The sequence below is a fragment of the Helianthus annuus genome, chromosome 13 (genome assembly GCF_002127325.2).
Source record: "Helianthus annuus cultivar XRQ/B chromosome 13, HanXRQr2.0-SUNRISE, whole genome shotgun sequence".
Taxonomy (NCBI): domain Eukaryota; kingdom Viridiplantae; phylum Streptophyta; class Magnoliopsida; order Asterales; family Asteraceae; genus Helianthus; species Helianthus annuus.
In genome coordinates this window covers 52,145,459-52,166,506 of record NC_035445.2, presented here as the reverse complement: position 1 = coordinate 52,166,506, position 21,048 = coordinate 52,145,459, and the positions used below count along the sequence as shown (strand labels likewise).

General features: G+C 40.9%; 1 protein-coding gene across 1 annotated transcript in view; it reads right to left on the bottom strand.

Annotated features, from left to right (window-relative positions):
• Positions 1–603: 603 nt before the first annotated feature.
• Positions 604–21,048, bottom strand: part of LOC118485759 (plectin-like) — a 45,558-nt gene continuing 25,113 nt past the window's right edge. Inside the window, exons 4-5 of the mRNA XM_035982196.1 lie at positions 1,090–1,367; positions 604–858 (exon numbers count right to left, since the gene is read on the bottom strand). Of these exons, the coding sequence (XP_035838089.1) occupies positions 604–858; positions 1,090–1,367 (533 nt within the window). The remainder of the gene's footprint in view (positions 859–1,089; positions 1,368–21,048) is intronic.

Sequence of the window (21,048 nt, the reverse complement as noted above, 5' to 3'; positions counted from 1 at the left end):
CCGGCAGGCTAGCCGCACTAAACAGATTCTTGGCCAACCGTACAGCTAAGTCTTATCCCTTCATTAAGACCCTGCGGAACTGCCTAAAGAAAGAACAATTCCAATGGACCGCAGAGGCTGAAAACGCTTTCCGGGAGATGAAAGAGTGTTTGATACAACTCCCAACTCTAACCGCACCACGCAAAAGTGAACCACTTATATTATACCTATCCGCCGCAGACAACGCGGTAGGTGTGGTGCTAATAGTGGAGCGAGAGGTCAGCCTCAAGCTGATTGAATGAAGACGTAAGGCTATCTCTGGCCTCAGATTATCACGTGCAAATCCAAACAAAAGCAAAGGCACCAAATACTTACATGTGCAATACCGTGACACCGCATCCACTCACGGTCAGCCTCAAGCTGATTGAATGAAGACGTAAGGCTATCTCTGGCCTCAGCAGCCTCACTAGCCCGCTTTTCAGCTTCAGTCACACAGGCATTAACCTCCGCAAGCTTAGCCTCGCGACTCTGCACCTCAGCCTTTCGAAAACAAGAAACGTAGTATGTACAAAAGTCATTAAACATACTCAGAAAGCAAAAGAAAAGTTCAACAGAAAAGGAAACTCATATCTGGAGGCTCCCAACGATCTGGTTCAAACGGGTGCGATCAGCATTTGCTTCTTCAAGAGCCTTAGAAACGCGGCCCTCCCTCTCATTGGCCTCTTCAAGAGCCTTTGCAGCACGGACCCCCACCTCTTTGGACTCTTCCAGCGCCTTTACAGCCCGGGCCTCTGCTTCTCGGGCCTTACCAGCAACCGTTTCGGCCGCAGCCTTCTCCTTTCTCAACGCAGCGTTCGCTGCCTTGACATTAATCAACTCCTGACGCACACAAAATAACGTTTCATTCTGTTTGGCCCAAGATACTTTCCAGCTCTTGCGCTCATCAGAAAGTTTTTCGTTCCAACTCTTGCGTTCATCAGAAAGTAACTTGGCAAGAGTACGAACCTGTTTCAGCTCAGCGGTTGCAGCCCACTCCTTGGTCTGCTTATGCTTCTCAAAAGCAGCCTTATACTTTTCAAGCTGCTCCGCACCCGCACGAGCAGCTCTCACCAACTCTTCCACCTCGGCCCGCAGGCGCGCAGCCTCCTCCTCCTTGCGGCCCAATGCTTGGTAGTCCTCCATAATGGCATTCGCCACTATGGAACTCCCCACAAGCATGGAAGAGAGTTGATTGACCCGAAGCTCACGCGGCAAGGCGCGAGCTCGATTAACTTCAAAAGGGGTTCCTACACCGCCCAAAATCTCCTTGCAAAAAGAAGGATTATTTGAAACATCATCCCCCTGCAAAACACTCCAAGGGGGACGATGGTAGGCCACGGCCCGGTCATCTGTATAGGTGCGGTAGTAATACTACAATTCAGACTCTCCAGGCTGAATCGGAGGCCCTTCATAACTGTAACACCTCGCACTTTCGTGCGCTGTTACTGCTCGTTTTACTCGTTACGCCTAGCACCGGAGATTCGAATCATAATGTAACTATATCAGATACATCGCTACATCGAAGTATAATCGAATATTTACGCATATTCCATCACTATTACGAAACCATTTTCTTAAACAATTAACGCTAAAAAGGACTTTCGGGTGAGTACCATGCCTCCAACCATCGTGACGATGATGGCAATGCGAGCAAGTAGTACCCCGATAATCATTGTGGCACATCACATCAAAGACCGCACTCGAAGGCACGCGTAACTCGACCATCGCACCGAATATTGGACATATAGATACGTATATACGACCCTCTTGTGATTCATTATTATAGATAAATAAATAATAAATAAATATGAACGAAATAAATGCCCGAAGCTATCGCAACGCAAAACGCCTAACGAAACTGGCCAAGGCACCTCCGAACGGACAGGCTGTCCGAACGGATGGCCTAGCCGATCGAATGGGCCGTCCGAACGGACAGGCCAGCCGATCGGATGGGCCATCCGATCGAACAGGCCGCCCGATCGAACGGGCCAACCGACCCAAATACCCCTTCCACCTCTTCTTCCCTCTCTTGCCTATAAATACCCCATTTCATTTACTTTTCACCCTGATGAGAAGCTCCCACTCGACCAGCACGCTCTTGGGCTATTTTCTCTCGATTTCTCGTGATTCCTGTAAGTTTCTAACCTAAATCTTGTACTTCTTTGATATAAACTCAATTCTACACCTTTCTACCTCTCAAAACTCCACTTTTAACCGTGAAATCTCTGGATTTTGGGCATTCTAGGGTGATGTCACCTTGGAGTTCTTATGAACTCCAAGGTTAATGTCATCCCATGAAAGAACGACCTGGATCTGGGAGATTTCCATACGTTTTTACTCGGATCTAGTCTGAATCTATGTTTTCTAATCAAGAAGTTGTGTGATTCCAAGGATTTGAGGAGTTTTAAAGATGATGTCATCTTAAGTTCACAAGAACTGCAAGGGGTGACCTCATTTTCACCAATAAACGACTCAAATCTAAGTATTTCCACCTGCTTAATAACGAATCTCACCTAAATCTATGTTACCTAGCCAAAGTGTGTGGGTGTTTTCGGGTTAAACGTGGGAAAAGCAGTCAAGAACGGCCAGATCTGATGGAACGGGGTGGTTCCCTGTCGTAGAACGGGTCAGACTTGATGGGATTCCAGTTGTTTAGCATGAAGAAACACCAAGGCATGCAAAAATTGTCGAAAACAGTGGTACGGGCCAGTCGATCGAACAGTCCGTTCGATCGAACAGGCTGGTCGATCGAACAGTCTGTTCGATCGAACAGTCCGTTCGATCGAACAGGCCACTCGATCGAACAGCCCATTCGATTGAACAGACCATTCGATCGAACAGGCCATTCGATCGAACAGGCTATTCGACCGAACAGGCCATCCGATCAAATAGCCCATTCGATCAGACCATCCATCTGACCCAAACTTTGGGATCCTCGTTATCGTTTAACGCGCCATCAAACGCTCATGTAATCAGTCTGTAACCAGGTTAAATCAAACGCAAACTCATTCGATCCAAATCAAGCTGTGTTTACTCGTCAATTAAGCACTGTGAGTATACTTGACCACCTTTTTTATCGAATTTTGGGTGTAACATATGTTCCTTATAAATCGAACTTATCATACGAATGATTCGATTGGTCAATTTATCACTTGCGAATAACTATTTGCATAGATATACGTGATGCTAGTTGCATGTATGCTAGGACTTATACTCGTGACGTCCCACCACGACTAGTATAGTATTATTGCGCCCGACGGGGTCTAGTTATGCCATCGAAGAATCGAGCATCGAGGACTTAGCTGGTAGTATCAGTTTTGTGAGTAGATATGTCGTGTATTACGTTTATGCACATGGGAATTCGCAGCACTTTTAATCTATTATGCTATTACATATCAAACCTGTATACTCGCCAATACTTTTGTATTGACAATATTTTAATGTATGTTGCAGGTTTAGTCGATGTCTACATCAAATCAAGCTAGGAAGTCTAGAAACTCATCTAAAATCTAGGTTGTCGGATTTGAATTGTTCGAGAGGACAAGAAATCTGTGATAACTTATGGGATTGTATTGTTTGTTAGTATGGGATAACAAATGTAATGAACATTATCGCAATATAGTTGTTATGGATTCTCTTGAGCAATCTGATTCGCCTAGTGTCGCGCCCCGATGATTCCGCCATTGGTTGGGGTGTGACAGATTGGTATCAGAGCCATAACTATAGGGAATTAGGCAAGACTCGATCTAGTCCGGGTCGACGTCTTAGAGATTGACCTAGTCTATAGTCTAAGCACCCACAGGCTGACTCGTACGAACCCAGTAGGGTTTGTATTGCGCCTACCTGATGCTTTCGATCGAAATAGCAAAAACTACGACTTTGTGTGAACCCTGCATACTACAACTTCACACGAAGAAGCCTTTCCTAAGGCTGAAATACTACCTAGCCTTTCCTAAGGCTGACACAATACACATGTTTTCGAAAATACTCGCATCTCACAACCGAGTGATCCCGTCGAGATCAGGTGTGAAAACCAATAACTCTCGATAGGATTGCTCACTCAGCGCAATATTTCCAGCACGAGAATCTTTCGTTGAGTTAGGAGTGATATCCATACCTCGACGAAAGCCTCCATTTCAAAATTCTAGTGGAGCTCTCGGATTCATTCGATGAGCACAACCACAACTGGGAACGAAATTGTTAAGTCAGGGGTGAAACCCGTACCTTAATGAACCGTTCCACTCCCTAAAATACTTTTCAAAAGCTCTCACCAGGGACTCGACCATCACAATGACTCGAGCCACGCAATGACTAGGAGGACGAATGCCATGAGCAGCATCCCAGTGGAAGCATAAATCTTCAAAGTCAACGTGTGTGCACAAACTTGTTGGGTATGATTGGGTTACCTTGGGTAGTTGTGACAACTCGTGTTTCAAACCTCTTGTTGTGTGCTTCGATGTAACTTGTTTGAACTATATGTTATCATGTGAACGTTGATGATTAATGAATTATGTGTTGTTATGTTATGAGAATATGTGTATGCATGTATGTACGTAAGCGAGCCCAAACGCACAAGACTCACCCGATCGCACAAGCCCATTTGGGCTACACTCTTGTATTCGGATCAAATGGGCAGCCCAAGTGAGGGTTCGGCCCACTCTCTTATGCGCATAACACTTAGGGTGTTAGTAACCATCTCACACTTTACCAAAACACTTTACACACACAAACCCTAGCTCTCTCCCTTCTCTCTAGAACTCGACGGCAACACACCTTCCCTATCGAAGATCTTTTCTGATTTGGATCAATCCTTGTTCACTCTCTTAATCGGTTAGTGTTTCATGATACGTGTTTGTTAATGTTGTTATGATTCCATGTTTTGACTAAACGATTAGGGTTGCATGTATGATGAACAATAATGTACTATATGATGATGTTCTTGTGAATCGGATGTGTGTGATGATGATAATCGGCTATCATAGCTTGTTTTCGAATTGTTTACATGATGAACTAGAACCGAATGCTTGTTAATCGACTGCATGTATATGAAACCGGATTGTTATATGGTTGAGTTTGAAGTATCATGAGATGACTGAAACCCTTAGATGAATATGTTTAGGTGTTTTGAATTATTGTTCATGATTATGATTAATTAGGGTTCACGAGAATTAAGGTGATAAAACCCTCATTTGATCGATTATTGGTCAAGTTGAAACTGGTTAGTTGTTGATTGTTAACCACGGAAATAGGAAACTGGTTGATTGCTTTGACCGAGTTAATGTATGATTGGTAACTGTTGATTTTCTATAAATGATATGCATAATTTTCGGATGTTTAAACCATTCACACAAGATGGTCCAATCGCACAAGGTGTCCCCGGTCGCACAAGGCTTATTGGATCGCACAAATTGTTATGATTGCTTAACTGGTTTGGGCCGGGTGTACAATTTGGGCTGGGCTAATCCTATCGCACAACTCAAACGGATCGCACAAGCCATCCGGATCGCACAAGCCATCCGGATCGCACAAGATATATTTATTTATTGGGTCGTATGTATGTTGGATCGGGTTGTTAATTGGGCCGGATGTTTTACTGAATCGCACAACATGTTGTGGATCGCACAAGGCTGTGCTGAACGCACAACATGTTGGGCCGCCTGTTTATTGGGCTTTACCTTTGGATCGTACAAGTATCAGATGTTATGGAATTGACTGCTAATATGTTTACGTGCACTGTGTGTATGTTATGATCGATATGTGTTAATCACCTGCTAGCTTATGTGATACTTATGTGCACTACTCGAAACCAAAAACCTGACTTGTATGGTAACCATGTTAGGACGTGGTTGTCACACCCCGACCACGTAGAACATACAAAACGTGGCGGAAACGTCGGGGAGTGTTGTAACAGAATCAATTGTTTCAAATCCATGGCAAATGAAGTTTCGTTTTATAAATCAAACATGAAAGTTTACATTGTCTGAACAAGAATCAAAGTGTACATAACATAAATTAACTAGTTCTTGTCTCGTTTTAAGTCACTAAGGCACAGGTCCGCCTAAGTATGTCTTGATAAGTCCTATGCATCATCTCCTGAAAACACATGTGAAAATAGGTACGTCAGCATAAAAATGCCTGTGAGATACAATGGTTTTGTGAAAACGGAATTCATGACTTGAGTTTGAGAAAATGTTTAGTCATGAACCTCGTATTTTGCTTTGTCTTGTAAATCATTTGAAAAACGGTAAGATCAAATGATATGTATAAATAAGAGAACAATGCATGGTTAACTGAATAACCATGTAAAAAGAGTTTGTATAAGATTTGTTGTTTGTAAATCAATGTCTTGTGAAAAGCGTGTTATTTGTATAAAATGTTCTATGTCTCAAATTGAAATGATTCAAATAACGCTACGATATGTAATACCATACAAACACTTATATATAGGAAGTACCAGCGGCGTATCCACCATGCTTGTATCATATTACACATGCCTCGTTACATAAATCACTTACTCAAACCAAACCATCAAGATGAAATATTTAACAATGGTAGAAATGTTTATGTATAGTCAAATGTCATTTGTCAAATGTAAATCATGTCAACGGATACAACTGGTTTACACGGTTCAATGGTTACAAACAGTTCATATAATCGAAGGGTTAAGACGGTTCACATAGTCAAATGGTTACAACGGTTCAAAATGTAGTGTAATGTGATCATATGCTGGATGAGCATATGCAACAGAAATGCAATGTGAAACAATGTACTACGTATGCACACAATAGGCGTACGTAGCATGAAATGTATTGTAGAGTACAACGGATCAAAATGTGGTATAATGTGTTCATATGCTGGATGAGCATATGCAACAGAAATGCAATGTGAAACAATGTACTACGTATGCACACAATGGGCGTACGTAGCATGAAATGTATTGTAGAGTACAACGAATCAAAATGTAGTATAATGTGTTCATATGCTGGATGAGCATATGCAACAGAAATGCAATGTAGAGCAATGTACTAAGTACGCACACAATGGGCATACATAGCATGAAATGTAATGAAATCATGTACTATAATGTACTAACGAACATTGCAAGTATATGATGTGAAAACAGGAAAGCATGAAAGTAACAGATAGGCACATGTGTTTCACCCCAGAACAGTTTGGAAAACAGTAAAAGAGGGGTTCAATGTACTCACCTGAGATTGCTTTGAAGTTCTTGTATAATAACCAGATAATGCTAGAGATCACGGATATCAACGACACCTAATATAGGTAACTACGTTAATATACCGGACCTAAATCGGAGGGTCGGATAGTATGCGGGTTTGTAAACCAAACGAGTATGGAGACTCGTGTAATATGGTTTAACAAAGCCTACATACTAAAATGAAACCTAACCTAAGTGCTTACGGTCCATCACGACCCGTTTAGGTAGCTTATGCTACCTTACGCGTCGCTTGCGTAGAACGCGTCTGGAACGCCTAACATCGTGACCACAAGGTATAACCTCGGGAGGTTATAGCTATGGTCACCTAATGTGTTTGGTCAGATCCTAATGATCGACCAAATGGGTCGGGTTCGAAAGTATAAGCGATGGTTTAGATCGCTTACCTTACGACCCTATATAAGCACTATACAAAAAGTGACGAGCTAAGCATGTTAGAACATGCTTAACTAAGTTTAGAAAACAGGTTTGGCATCAAAGCAAACGGTTTTGATGCTCACGAGTAGTTTGGTTACAAAATATGCAAGAATGCACATTTTGGCCGAAACTACGACTCGTCACTGAGCCTAGAGAACGTGGTAATCAGTAGGTATAGTCACTACGGACTATAACCATCGTGATCACGCTCACGTTATGAAGTTCCATGAACTTCATGTTGACCATAGGCTGGTCAATGCAGAAAGTCAACAAAACGTTGACTTTCGGACTCGAAAAGCGAATAAAAGAGCGAAAGAAGACTTACGGAGGGTCCCCGAATGCTAATCTAGATCAAAATAGCTCAGGTATGAAACAAAGGTTCCAACTTAGAGCTTAGATCAGATTCTTGTGGGTTTTTGGAACAAAGGGGGGGTATTTATAGGAAAAGCATAACCGTTAGGATCGTTTATCGAATATCGTGCCACGATCGAGTGCGTACACTTGTCAAAAATGTGGTGGTTACTGAAAATGGCCTTTGGCCTTTGATTGGGTGAAAGGGCATTGCCCCTTGATCGAACGAAAGGCCAACTGCATTGATTAGAAACATTGAATCTGGTCTGACAGTCTGACGCGGCCCGCCTCAACATTTAGGCAAAACTCACGCGGGCCGCCTGAAGCTTCTGATCTGCACATACTTTCAAAAATGGCAGTTTTGGTCCCTGTTGTGTATTTAAGCCATTTCCGACACTTCTAAGGACCGTAAAGCCAACTTTAAGGCCCTAAAATGATGCCTAAGCATTGTGGACATGAAACATGCTCAAAAATGTTCCGGATGTTGGTTCGTTTGGTCGTACGAACGCGATGTTCGCTTAATTACGACGGAATGCGCATAAGCGCGAAAAACGATCCAAATGACGCGACGAATGGATTTTTCTCATGCCAAACACTAAGGCATAATATAAGGATGCTTACATAAATTTTTGAATGTCCGGATGTATTCAGAACGTAAGTTATGCGCGAAAGTGCAAACTTGTGCACTTTTTGACACTTTTAGTCCCTGAATGATCCAAAAGTTTGTTTTAGCATACCAAACACCTCAAAGCCTATTTCTAAGCTATGTAAAGGATATTTAGGGTATGTTTAACTTATGGAAATGTTCCGGAATGTTCGTTACAGTTCAAATTGGCATACTTTCGCAGTTTGTCAAGTTTAGTCCCTGTAAGCGAATTAACTTGTTTTTGGTATTCCAAAGCCTTCAAAACTTATTTCTAAGTTATGTAAAGGTTATTTAAGGTATGTTGAGTATATGTTGATGTTCCGGAGTATTTGTCGCATTAAACTGAGTACGTTTACGCACCAGTTTGCGTATAATGCTCTAGAAAGCAATGTAGAGTTTGAAATTGAACAATAATTGATATGTGCAAAACATACACATATTTATACAAGATCCCAAGTATGAAATACAATATTTCATCGGCTTGGTATTTGTTTGATGGTCGCGGTGACACAGGTGTCACAGTCTCCCCTACTTTTAGGAAATTTCATCCCGAAATTTATTCGTAGGAGTCTATTTGTGACTTTGCCAAATAACCACCAGCGATATGCAAGGCAATATCCTGTCATTTCCTTAACGGTCATTCCTCAGAAACGAATATGAACAGACGGTGTCATTTTCCTCAACGAGTATTCTTCAGAAATGGAAATGACGGAATAAGCAAACGGATGTTCATTTCCTCAATGGACAAATCGTCAGAAACGAAAATGAACTAACGGAGTCAACTTCAACGGTTGCTTCCTCAGAGTTGGAAATGAAGGATTTCACAACGGATATTCATTTCCTCAACGGATAAATCTTCAGAAACGAAAATGAACAGACGGAGTCATTTTCAACGGTTGCTTCCTCAGACTTGGAAATGAAGGATTACACAACGGATGTTCATTTCCTCAACGGATAAATCTTCAGAAACGAAAATGAACTAACAGAGTCATCTTCAACGGTTGCTTCCTCAGAGTTGGAAATGAAGGATTTCACAACGGATATTCATTTCCTCAACGGATAAATCTTCAGAAACGAAAACGAACAGACGGAGTCATCTTCAACGGTTGCTTCCTCAGAGTTGGAAATGAAGGATTTCACAACGGATATTCATTTCCTCAACGGATAAATCTTCAGAAACGAAAACGAACAGACGGAGTCATTTTCAACGGTTGCTTCCTCAGAGTTGGAAATGAAGGATTACATAACGGATATTCATTTCCCCAACGGATAAATCGTCAGAAACGAAAATGAACTAACGGAGTCATTTTCAACGGTTGCTTCATCAGAATTGGAAATGAAGGATTACACAACGGATATTCATTTCCTCAACGGATAAATCTTCAGAAACGAAAATGAACTAACAGAGTCATCTTCAACGGTTGCTTCCTCAGAGTTGGAAATGAATAGGGTTAACTCTAGACACATGACAGAACTTGCTGTGATTTCTGTGCACTAAATTCCATAATTATGTATGCATCCATAATTACGTAATCCCTTGCACAGTCCGCACAGTTTGTTTTGTAATGTTTTGGGGAAGGATATCAAACTTGTGATGAGGGTGACTAGACTTCCATCGGTTCCTTTTAATTAGATCGACAGGGGATCTTCTTAGTTAGGCCACCAAGGAGTCCTTTCAGCTATATCATCACATGATATCCTTATCCAGATTTTTGGATGAATCTGTTTAACTAGACCACTCAAGGGTCTAATTATGAAGTAGTACTTTATAATCCGAGGGACTTAACTATAACATAGAAGTCCATTGAGGATTTTAAGTAATACTCCTAGGTATCCTATGATGAATCTCTTGTACAAGGATATGTAAGATTCTACGAGGATTTGGATAGCATAATTTGGATCACACAACAACACATAAGGGAACACATAAGCACAAAGTCACATACTTGTTTAACTTGATCATAATTTGTTTTTAACTTGTTATTGATTGAATACGGATATGGAAACCAATCGACGGGTCTCAATGTTCACTGGAATCTATCTGAGAAGATAGGAAGATCTCCCAAAATTTGATTTTTGATTACAAGGAATCACCACATTCGAATTAAGGTATACAACAATTAAGGACTTATGGGAAATCCTTAGGTACCCTATTAAGGATTTATAGTGGTACTTTGGGTATTCGTCATGTGTTGTAACCTGCGCCTTGTGCTTCGTTTCCTTAGAATAAACGGGTACTTAGGAATTTCGTGGAAGACGCAAGAGATCATAAGATGGGAGAATTTTGGGGGTAGTTTGTTCTTTAAGGAGTACGGTTCCTTGATTGTCGGTATTGTAAGGGGGTATGTTGTTTATATATGTAACCACACAAATACATTGCAATGTAAATAAAATTTTATTTATAAACAACGATAACAACGGTTTCTTGGACCTTGACAACAAAAGAAAATAATACATAAGACGTGATTATTTCTAAACGATGTTGTCTTCTTGTCAGTCAGATGCTTATCCCTGTGCTGGATTTGCATTAGCAAGCTTTGGGCAATTTCTTCGGAAATGACCCATCTCGCCACAGTTGAAACAAGAGCCTGGTAGAAAACGACCTTGAGCAGGATTGTTGCCAGCTTGGTTTGGCGCAGCTGCAGCTGGGCAGACTCTTGCTGTGTGGCCTATAAGTCCACAAGTTTGGCATTTGCGGCATTGTACATTGGCGTGATGATGGAGGCCACATTGGTTGCACAAAGGTGCAGTTCCATTGTATGGTTTTCTAGCAGGGGGTTGAGCTGGTTGGTTGGGGACGGCTTGACCATTGTGAGCGACCATGGCGAAGTTCTGAGAAGCCTTTCGCTTCTTCGACTTCTTAGGAGATTCAGTCTGTTCATCCATGGTGTTTGATTCCTCGATTGGCTTCTTGTCACCCTTTCAAAAAAGTTTATGCTTTCTGACCTGCGATTCAGTCAAGGTTGCAGATAGCTCAATGGCCTGACAGAGTGTGGTAGGGTTGCTACCAGTGACAATGTCTTGTACCGAGTCAGGCAGGCCGTCGATGTACCTTTCGATAGCCTTGTCGAGTGGGGCGACCATAGTCGGGCAAAGTAGACTCAACTCCTCAAACCTATCAGTATATGCCATGTGTTCGCCACTATCTTGTTTTAAATCATCAAACTCCTTCTCCAACGCTCGTTGTTCATGACGAGGACAAAACTCTCTCATCATAAGAGCTCTCAGTTCAGCCCATGTTTGTGCTAGAGCAACATCTGCACCACGGTCTCTCATTACCCCATTCCACCATGTAAGAGCCCTCTTCTGAAACACACTCGAAGAAAACTCGACCTTGCGATTTTCCGGACACTGCACGTGGCGAAGGGTATTCTCGATGCTCTCGAACCATTGGAGAAGCCCAGTTGCTCCCTCAGAACCACTAAACTTGAGTGGTTTAGCCGAGTTAAAGCTCTTGAAATTGCATGTTCCATTGTTGTTGTTGTTGGCTTGGTTCCATTGAGCAAAGAGATTTGGGAATTGAGCAGCCATCTGCTGCGCAATAATTTCTGCCAGCTCGGCAGTTGCTATCTGGTGTTCGCGTCGAGGAGGCATTCTAAAAGAGGAAAACATGAAAGGAAACAAATAAAATGGTATTGGGTAAGAATAGGATGTTACAATCACTGACCATAATCACGGTTGATGGTCACTTGTTTGAATCATGAAGCAAACAAACAACACCAAGGCTGAATCAAAGCAAATAGATCCTCATAGTGTATCGCGAAGACATGCTCGCCTATAAGTGGACACTCACCCCAAGAGTTCCCAGGTAAGAGTGACTGGTCCGATTATGTGGATTTGTACGAACACTCTAACCTTAGACAGAAAACCCAGGGTACAGGCATTCACTCTTCCAGTTCGCACGTGTTCACACTAGTTAGGACCCAAAACTTTGACGGGAGTTTTGAAAATTCAAAGGGGTTCAAAACCTTATAACAGAGGGTTCAAAACCTAGTAATCAATCATCCTAGAACAGATGATTGGTTTTCAAAGCGGTTTTGAAATTATGTTCTTGTTGTGGTCGTCGCCTAAGGATAGGTGACGGTATTGTTTTGTGACTAAACGCAAGTAAACTCGCGTTAGGGTCCTAGGAAGGTTATAGACTAGGTCAAAGCATTACTAATAACCTAATTCTCTATAACCATTGGCTCTGATACCATCTTTTCTGTCACACCCCGACCACGTAGAACATACAAAACGTGGCGGAAACGTCGGGGAGTGTTGTAACAGAATCAATTGTTTCAAATCCATGGCAAATGAAGTTTCGTTTTATAAATCAAACATGAAAGTTTACATTGTCTGAACAAGAATCAAAGTGTACATAACATAAATTAACTAGTTCTTGTCTCGTTTTAAGTCACTAAGGCACAGGTCCGCCTAAGTATGTCTTGATAAGTCCTATGCATCATCTCCTGAAAACACATGTGAAAATAGGTACGTCAGCATAAAAATGCCTGTGAGATACATTGGTTTTGTGAAAACGGAATTCATGACTTGAGTTTGAGAAAATGTTTAGTCATGAACCTTGTATTTTGCTTTGTCTTGTAAATCATTTGAAAAACGGTAAGATCAAATGATATGTATAAATAAGAGAACAATGCATGGTTAACTGAATAACCATGTAAAAACAGTTTGTATAAGATTTGTTGTTTGTAAATCAATGTCTTGTGAAAAGCGTGTTATTTGTATAAAATGTTCTATGTCTCAAATTGAAATGATTCAAATAACGCTACGATATGTAATACCATACAAACACTTATATATAGGAAGTACCAGCGGCGTATCCACCATGCTTGTATCATATTACACATGCCTCGTTACTTAAATCACTTACTCAAACCAAACCATCAAGATGAAATATTTAACAACGGTAGAAATGTTTATGTATAGTCAAATGTCATTTGTCAAATGTAAATCATGTCAACGGATACAACTGGTTTACACGGTTCAATGGTTACAAACGGTTCATATAATCGAAGGGTTAAGACGGTTCACATAGTCAAATGGTTACAACGGTTCAAAATGTAGTGTAATGTGTTCATATGCTGGATGAGCATATGCAACAGAAATGCAATGTGAAACAATGTACTACGTATGCACACAATGGGCGTACGTAGCATGAAATGTATTGTAGAGTACAACGGATCAAAATGTGGTATAATGTGTTCATATGCTGGATGAGCATATGCAACAGAAATGCAATGTGAAACAATGTACTACGTATGCACACAATGGGCGTACGTAGCATGAAATGTATTGTAGAGTACAACGAATCAAAATGTAGTATAATGTGTTCATATGCTGGATGAGCATATGCAACAGAAATGCAATGTAGAGCAATGTACTAAGTACGCACACAATGGGCATACATAGCATGAAATGTAATGAAATCATGTACTATAATGTACTAACGAACATAGCAAGTATATGATGTGAAAACAGGAAAGCATGAAAGTAACAGATAGGCACATGTGTTTCACCCCAAAACAGTTTGGAAAACAGTAAAAGAGGGGTTCAATGTACTCACCTGAGATTGCTTTGAAGTTCTTGTATAATAACCAGATAATGCTAGAGATCACGGATATCAACGACACCTAATATAGGTAACTACGTTAATATACCGGACCTAAATCGGAGGGTCGGATAGTATGCGGGTTTGTAAACCAAACGAGTATGGAGACTCGTGTAATATGGTTTAACAAAGCCTACATACTAAAATGAAACCTAACCTAAGTGCTTACGGTCCATCACGACCCGTTTAGGTAGCTTATGCTACCTTACGCGTCGCTTGCGTAGAACGCGTCTGGAACGCCTAACATCGTGACCACAAGGTATAACCTCGGGAGGTTATAGCTATGGTCACCTAATGTGTTTGGTCAGATCCTAATGATCGACCAAATGGGTCGGGTTCGAAAGTATAAGCGATGGTTTAGATCGCTTACCTTACGACCCTATATAAGCACTATACAAAAAGTGACGAGCTAAGCATGTTAGAACATGCTTAACTAAGTTTAGAAAACAGGTTTGGCATCAAAGCAAACGGTTTTGATGCTCACGAGTAGTTTGGTTACAAAATATGCAAGAATGCACATTTTGGCCGAAACTACGACTCGTCACTAAGCCTAGAGAACGTGGTAATCAGTAGGTATAGTCACTACGGACTATAACCATCGTGATCACGCTCACGTTATGAAGTTCCATGAACTTCATGTTGACCATAGGCTGGTCAATGCAGAAAGTCAACAAAACGTTGACTTTCGGACTCGAAAAGCGAATAAAAGAGCGAAAGAAGACTTACGGAGGGTCCCCGAATGCTAATCTAGATCAAAATAGCTCAGGTATGAAACAAAGGTTCCAACTTAGAGCTTAGATCAGATTCTTGTGGGTTTTTGGAACAAAGGGGGGGTATTTATAGGAAAAGCATAACCGTTAGGATCATTTATCGAATATCGTGCCACGATCGGGTGCGTACACTTGTCAAAAATGTGGTGGTTACTGAAAATGGCCTTTGGCCTTTGATTGGGTGAAAGGGCATTGCCCCTTGATCGAACGAAAGGCCAACTGCATTGATTAGAAACATTGAATCTGGTCTGACAGTCTGACGCGGCCCGCCTCAACATTTAGGCAAAACTCACGCGGGCCGCCTGAAGCTTCTGATCTGCACATACTTTCAAAAATGGCAGTTTTGGTCCCTGTTGTGTATTTAAGCCATTTCCGACACTTCTAAGGACCGTAAAGCCAACTTTAAGGCCCTAAAATGATGCCTAAGCATTGTGGACATGAAACATGCTCAAAAATGTTCCGGATGTTGGTTCGTTTGGTCGTACGAACGCGATGTTCGCTTAATTACGACGGAATGCGCATAAGCGCGAAAAACGATCCAAATGACGCGACGAATGGATTTTTCTCATGCCAAACACTAAGGCATAATATAAGGATGCTTACATAAATTTTTGGATGTCCGGATGTATTCAGAACGTAAGTTATGCGCGAAAGTGCAAACTTGTGCACTTTTTGACACTTTTAGTCCCTGAATGATCCAAAAGTTTGTTTTAGCATACCAAACACCTCAAAGCCTATTTCTAAGCAATGTAAAGGATATTTAGGGTATGTTTAACTTATGGAAATGTTCCGGAATGTTCGTTACAGTTCAAATTGGCATACTTTCGCAGTTTGTCAAGTTTAGTCCCTGTAAGCGAATTAACTTGTTTTTGCTATTCCAAAGCCTTCAAAACTTATTTCTAAGTTATGTAAAGGTTATTTAAGGTATGTTGAGTATATGTTGATGTTCTGGAGTATTTGTCGCATTAAACTGAGTACGTTTACGCACCAGTTTGCGTATAATGCTCTAGAAAGCAATGTAGAGTTTGAAATTGAACAATAATTGATATTTGCAAAACATACACATATTTATACAAGATCCCAAGTATGAAATACAATATTTCATCGGCTTGGTATTTGTTTGATGGTCGCGGTGACACAGGTGTCACAGTCTCCCCTACTTTTAGGAAATTTCATCCCGAAATTTATTCGTAGGAGTCTATTTGTGACTTTGCCAAATAACCACCAGCGATATGCAAGGCAATATCCTGTCATTTCCTTAACGGTCATTCCTCAGAAACGAATATGAACAGACGGTGTCATTTTCCTCAACGAGTATTCTTCAGAAATGGAAATGACGGAATAAGCAAACGGATGTTCATTTCCTCAATGGACAAATCGTCAGAAACGAAAATGAACTAACGGAGTCAACTTCAACGGTTGCTTCCTCAGAGTTGGAAATGAAGGATTTCACAAAGGATATTCATTTCCTCAACGGATAAATCTTCAGAAACGAAAATGAACAGACGGAGTCATTTTCAACGGTTGCTTCCTCAGACTTGGAAATGAAGGATTACACAACGGATGTTCATTTCCTCAACGGATAAATCTTCAGAAACGAAAATGAACTAACAGAGTCATCTTCAACGGTTGCTTCCTCAGAGTTGGAAAAGAAGGATTTCACAACGGATATTCATTTCCTCAACGGATAAATCTTCAGAAACGAAAACGAACAGACGGAGTCATCTTCAACGGTTGCTTCCTCAGAGTTGGAAATGAAGGATTTCACAACGGATATTCATTTCCTCAACGGATAAATCTTCAGAAACGAAAACGAACAGACGGAGTCATTTTCAACGGTTGCTTCCTCAGAGTTGGAAATGAAGGATTACATAACGGATATTCATTTCCCCAACGGATAAATCGTCAGAAACGAAAATGAACTAACGGAGTCATTTTCAATGGTTGCTTCATCAGAATTGGAAATGAAGGATTACACAACGGATATTCATTTCCTCAACGGATAAATCTTCAGAAACGAAAATGAACTAACAGAGTCATCTTCAACGGTTGCTTCCTCAGAGTTGGAAATGAATAGGGTTAACTCTAGACACATGACAGAACTTGCTGTGATTTCTGTGCACTAAATTCCATAATTATGTATGCATCCATAATTACGTAATCCCTTGCACAGTCCGCACAGTTTGTTTTGTAATGTTTTGGGGAAGGATATCAAACTTGTGATGAGGGTGACTAGACTTCCATCGGTTCCTTTTAATTAGATCGACAGGGGATCTTCTTAGTTAGGCCACCAAGGAGTCCTTTCAGATATATCATCACATGATATCCTTATCCAGATTTTTGGATGAATCTGTTTAACTAGACCACTCAAGGGTCTAATTATGAAGTAGTACTTTATAATCCGAGGGACTTAACTATAACATAGAAGTCCATTGAGGATTTTAAGTAATACTCCTGGGTATCCTACGATGAATCTCTTGTACAAGGATATGTAAGATTCTACGAGGATTTGGATAGCATAATTTGGATCACACAACAACACATAAGGGAACACATAAGCACAAAGTCACATACTTGTTTAACTTGATCATAATTTGTTTTTAACTTGTTATTGATTGAATACGGATATGGAAACCAATCGACGGGTCTCAATGTTCACTGGAATCTATCTGAGAAGATAGGAAGATCTCCCAAAATTTGATTTTTGATTACAAGGAATCACCACATTCGAATTAAGGTATACAACAATTAAGGACTTATGGGAAATCCTTAGGTACCCTATTAAGGATTTATAGTGGTACTTTGGGTATTCGTCATGTGTTGTAACCTACGCCTTGTGCTTCGTTTCCTTAGAATAAACGGGCACTTAGGAATTTCGTGGAAGACGCAAGAGATCATAAGATGGGAGAATTTTGGGGGTAGTTTGTTCTTTAAGGAATACGGTTCCTTGATTGTCGGTATTGTAAGGGGGTATGTCGTTTATATATGTAACCACACAAATACATTGCAATGTAAATAAAAATTTATTTATAAACAACGATAACAACGGTTTCTTGGACCTTGACAACAAAAGAAAATAATACATAAGACGTGATTATTTCTAAACGATGTTGTCTTCTTGTCAGTCAGATGCTTATCCCTGTGCTGGATTTGCATTAGCAAGCTTTGGGCAATTTCTTCGGAAATGACCCATCTCGCCACAGTTGAAACAAGAGCCTGGTAGAAAACGACCTTGAGCAGGATTGTTGCCAGCTTGGTTTGGCGCAGCTGCAGCTGGGCAGACTCTTGCTGTGTGGCCTATAAGTCCACAAGTTTGGCATTTGCGGCATTTTACATTGGCGTGATGATGGAGGCCACATTGGTTGCACAAAGGTGCAGTTCCATTGTATGGTTTTCTAGTAGGGGGTTGAGCTGGTTGGTTGGGGACGGCTTGACCATTGTGAGCGACCATGGCGAAGTTCTGAGAAGCCTTTCGCTTCTTCGACTTCTTAGGAGATTCAGTCTGTTCATCCATGGTGTTTGATTCCTCGATTGGCTTCTTGTCACCCTTTCAAAAAAGTTTATGCTTTCTGACCTGCGATTCAGTCAAGGTTGCAGATAGCTCAATGGCCTGACGGAGTGTGGTAGGGTTGCTACCAGTGACAATGTCTTGTACCGAGTCAGGCAGGCCGTCGATGTACCTTTCGATAGCCTTGTCGAGTGGGGCGACCATAGTCGGGCAAAGTAGACTCAACTCCTCAAACCTATCAGTATATGCCCTGTGTTCGCCACTATCTTGTTTTAAATCATCAAACTCCTTCTCCAACGCTCGTTGTTCATGACGAGGACAAAACTCTCTCATCATAAGAGCTCTCAGTTCAGCCTATGTTTGTGCTAGAGCAACATCTGCACCACGGTCTCTCATTACCCCATTCCACCATGTAAGAGCCCTCTTCTGAAACACACTCGAAGAAAACTCGACCTTGCGATTTTCCGGACACTGCACGTGGCGAAAGGTATTCTCGATGCTCTCGAACCATTGGAGAAGCCCAGTTGCTCCCTCAGAACCACTAAACTTGAGTGGTTTAGCCGAGTTAAAGCTCTTGAAATTGCATGTACCATTGTTGTTGTTGTTGGCTTGGTTCCATTAAGCAAAGAGATTTGGGAATTGAGCAGCCATCTGCTGCGCAATAATTTCTGCCAGCTCGGCAGTTGCTATCTGGTGTTCGCGTCGAGGAGGCATTCTAAAAGAGGAAAACATGAAAGGAAACAAATAAAATGGTATTGGGTAAGAATAGGATGTTACAATCACTGACCATAATCACGGTTGATGGTCACTTGTTTGAATCATGAAGCAAACAAACAACACCAAGGCTGAATCAAAGCAAATAGATCCTCATAGTGTATCGCGAAGACATGCTCGCCTATAAGTGGACACTCACCCCAAGAGTTCCCAGGTAAGAGTGACTGGTCCGATTATGTGGATTTGTACGAACACTCTAACCTTAGACAGAAAACCCAGGGTACAGGCATTCACTCTTCCAGTTCGCACGTGTTCACACTAGTTAGGACCCAAAACTTTGACGGGAGTTTTGAAAATTCAAAGGGGTTCAAAACCTTATAACAGAGGGTTCAAAACCTAGTAATCAATCATCCTAGAACAGATGATTGGTTTTCAAAGCGGTTTTGAAATTATGTTCTTGTTGTGGTCGTCGCCTAAGGATAGGTGACGGTATTGTTTTGTGACTAAACGCAAGTAAACTCGCGTTAGGGTCCTAGGAAGGTTATAGACTAGGTCAAAGCATTACTAATAACCTAATTCTCTATAACCATTGGCTCTGATACCATCTTTTCTGTCACACCCCGACCACGTAGAACATACAAAACGTGGCGGAAACGTCGGGGAGTGTTGTAACAGAATCAATTGTTTCAAATCCATGGCAAATGAAGTTTCGTTTTTATAAATCAAACATGAAAGTTTACATTGTCTGAACAAGAATCAAAGTGTACATAACATAAATTAACTAGTTCTTGTCTCGTTTTAAGTCACTAAGGCACAGGTCCGCCTAAGTATGTCTTGATAAGTCCTATGCATCATCTCCTGAAAACACATGTGAAAATAGGTACGTCAGCATAAAAATGCCTGTGAGATACATTGGTTTTGTGAAAACGGAATTCATGACTTGAGTTTGAGAAAATGTTTAGTCATGAACCTCGTATTTTGCTTTGTCTTGTAAATTATTTGAAAAACGGTAAGATCAAATGATATGTATAAATAAGAGAACAATGCATGGTTAACTGAATAACCATGTAAAAACAGTTTGTATAAGATTTGTTGTTTGTAAATCAATGTCTTGTGAAAAGCGTGTTATTTGTATAAAATGTTCTATGTCTCAAATTGAAATGATTCAAATAACGCTACGATATGTAATACCATACAAACACTTATATATAGGAAGTACCAGCGGCGTATCCACCATGCTTGTATCATATTACACATGCCTCGTTACTTAAATCACTTACTCAAACCAAACCATCAAGATGAAATATTTAACAACGGTAGAAATGTTTATGTATAGTCAAATGTCATTTGTCAAATGTAAATCATGTCAACGGATACAACTGGTTTACACGGTTCAATGGTTACAAACGGTTCATATAATCGAAGGGTTAAGACGGTTCACATAGTCAAAATGGTTACAAACCCACATAGTCAAATGGTTTCAAACCCACTTTGTGTAACATTACGTGTTTGTGTGAAGCTATATGATTGAGTTAATGTATGATATATTTGATACGTACTTTGTGTAAATATATGTATGTATATGAATGGACCGATCGCACAACATTATGCACGACCGCACAAGCCACTTTGGGCCGTGATGCTTGTAACCGAACCCAATGGGCAGCCTAAGTAGGATTCGGCCCACCTACCTTACACGAATAACACTAGGGTGTTAGTAAATTTCACACACTTTGGCAAATCATCCTCACACAAAGAAACCCTAGTTCTTTCTCT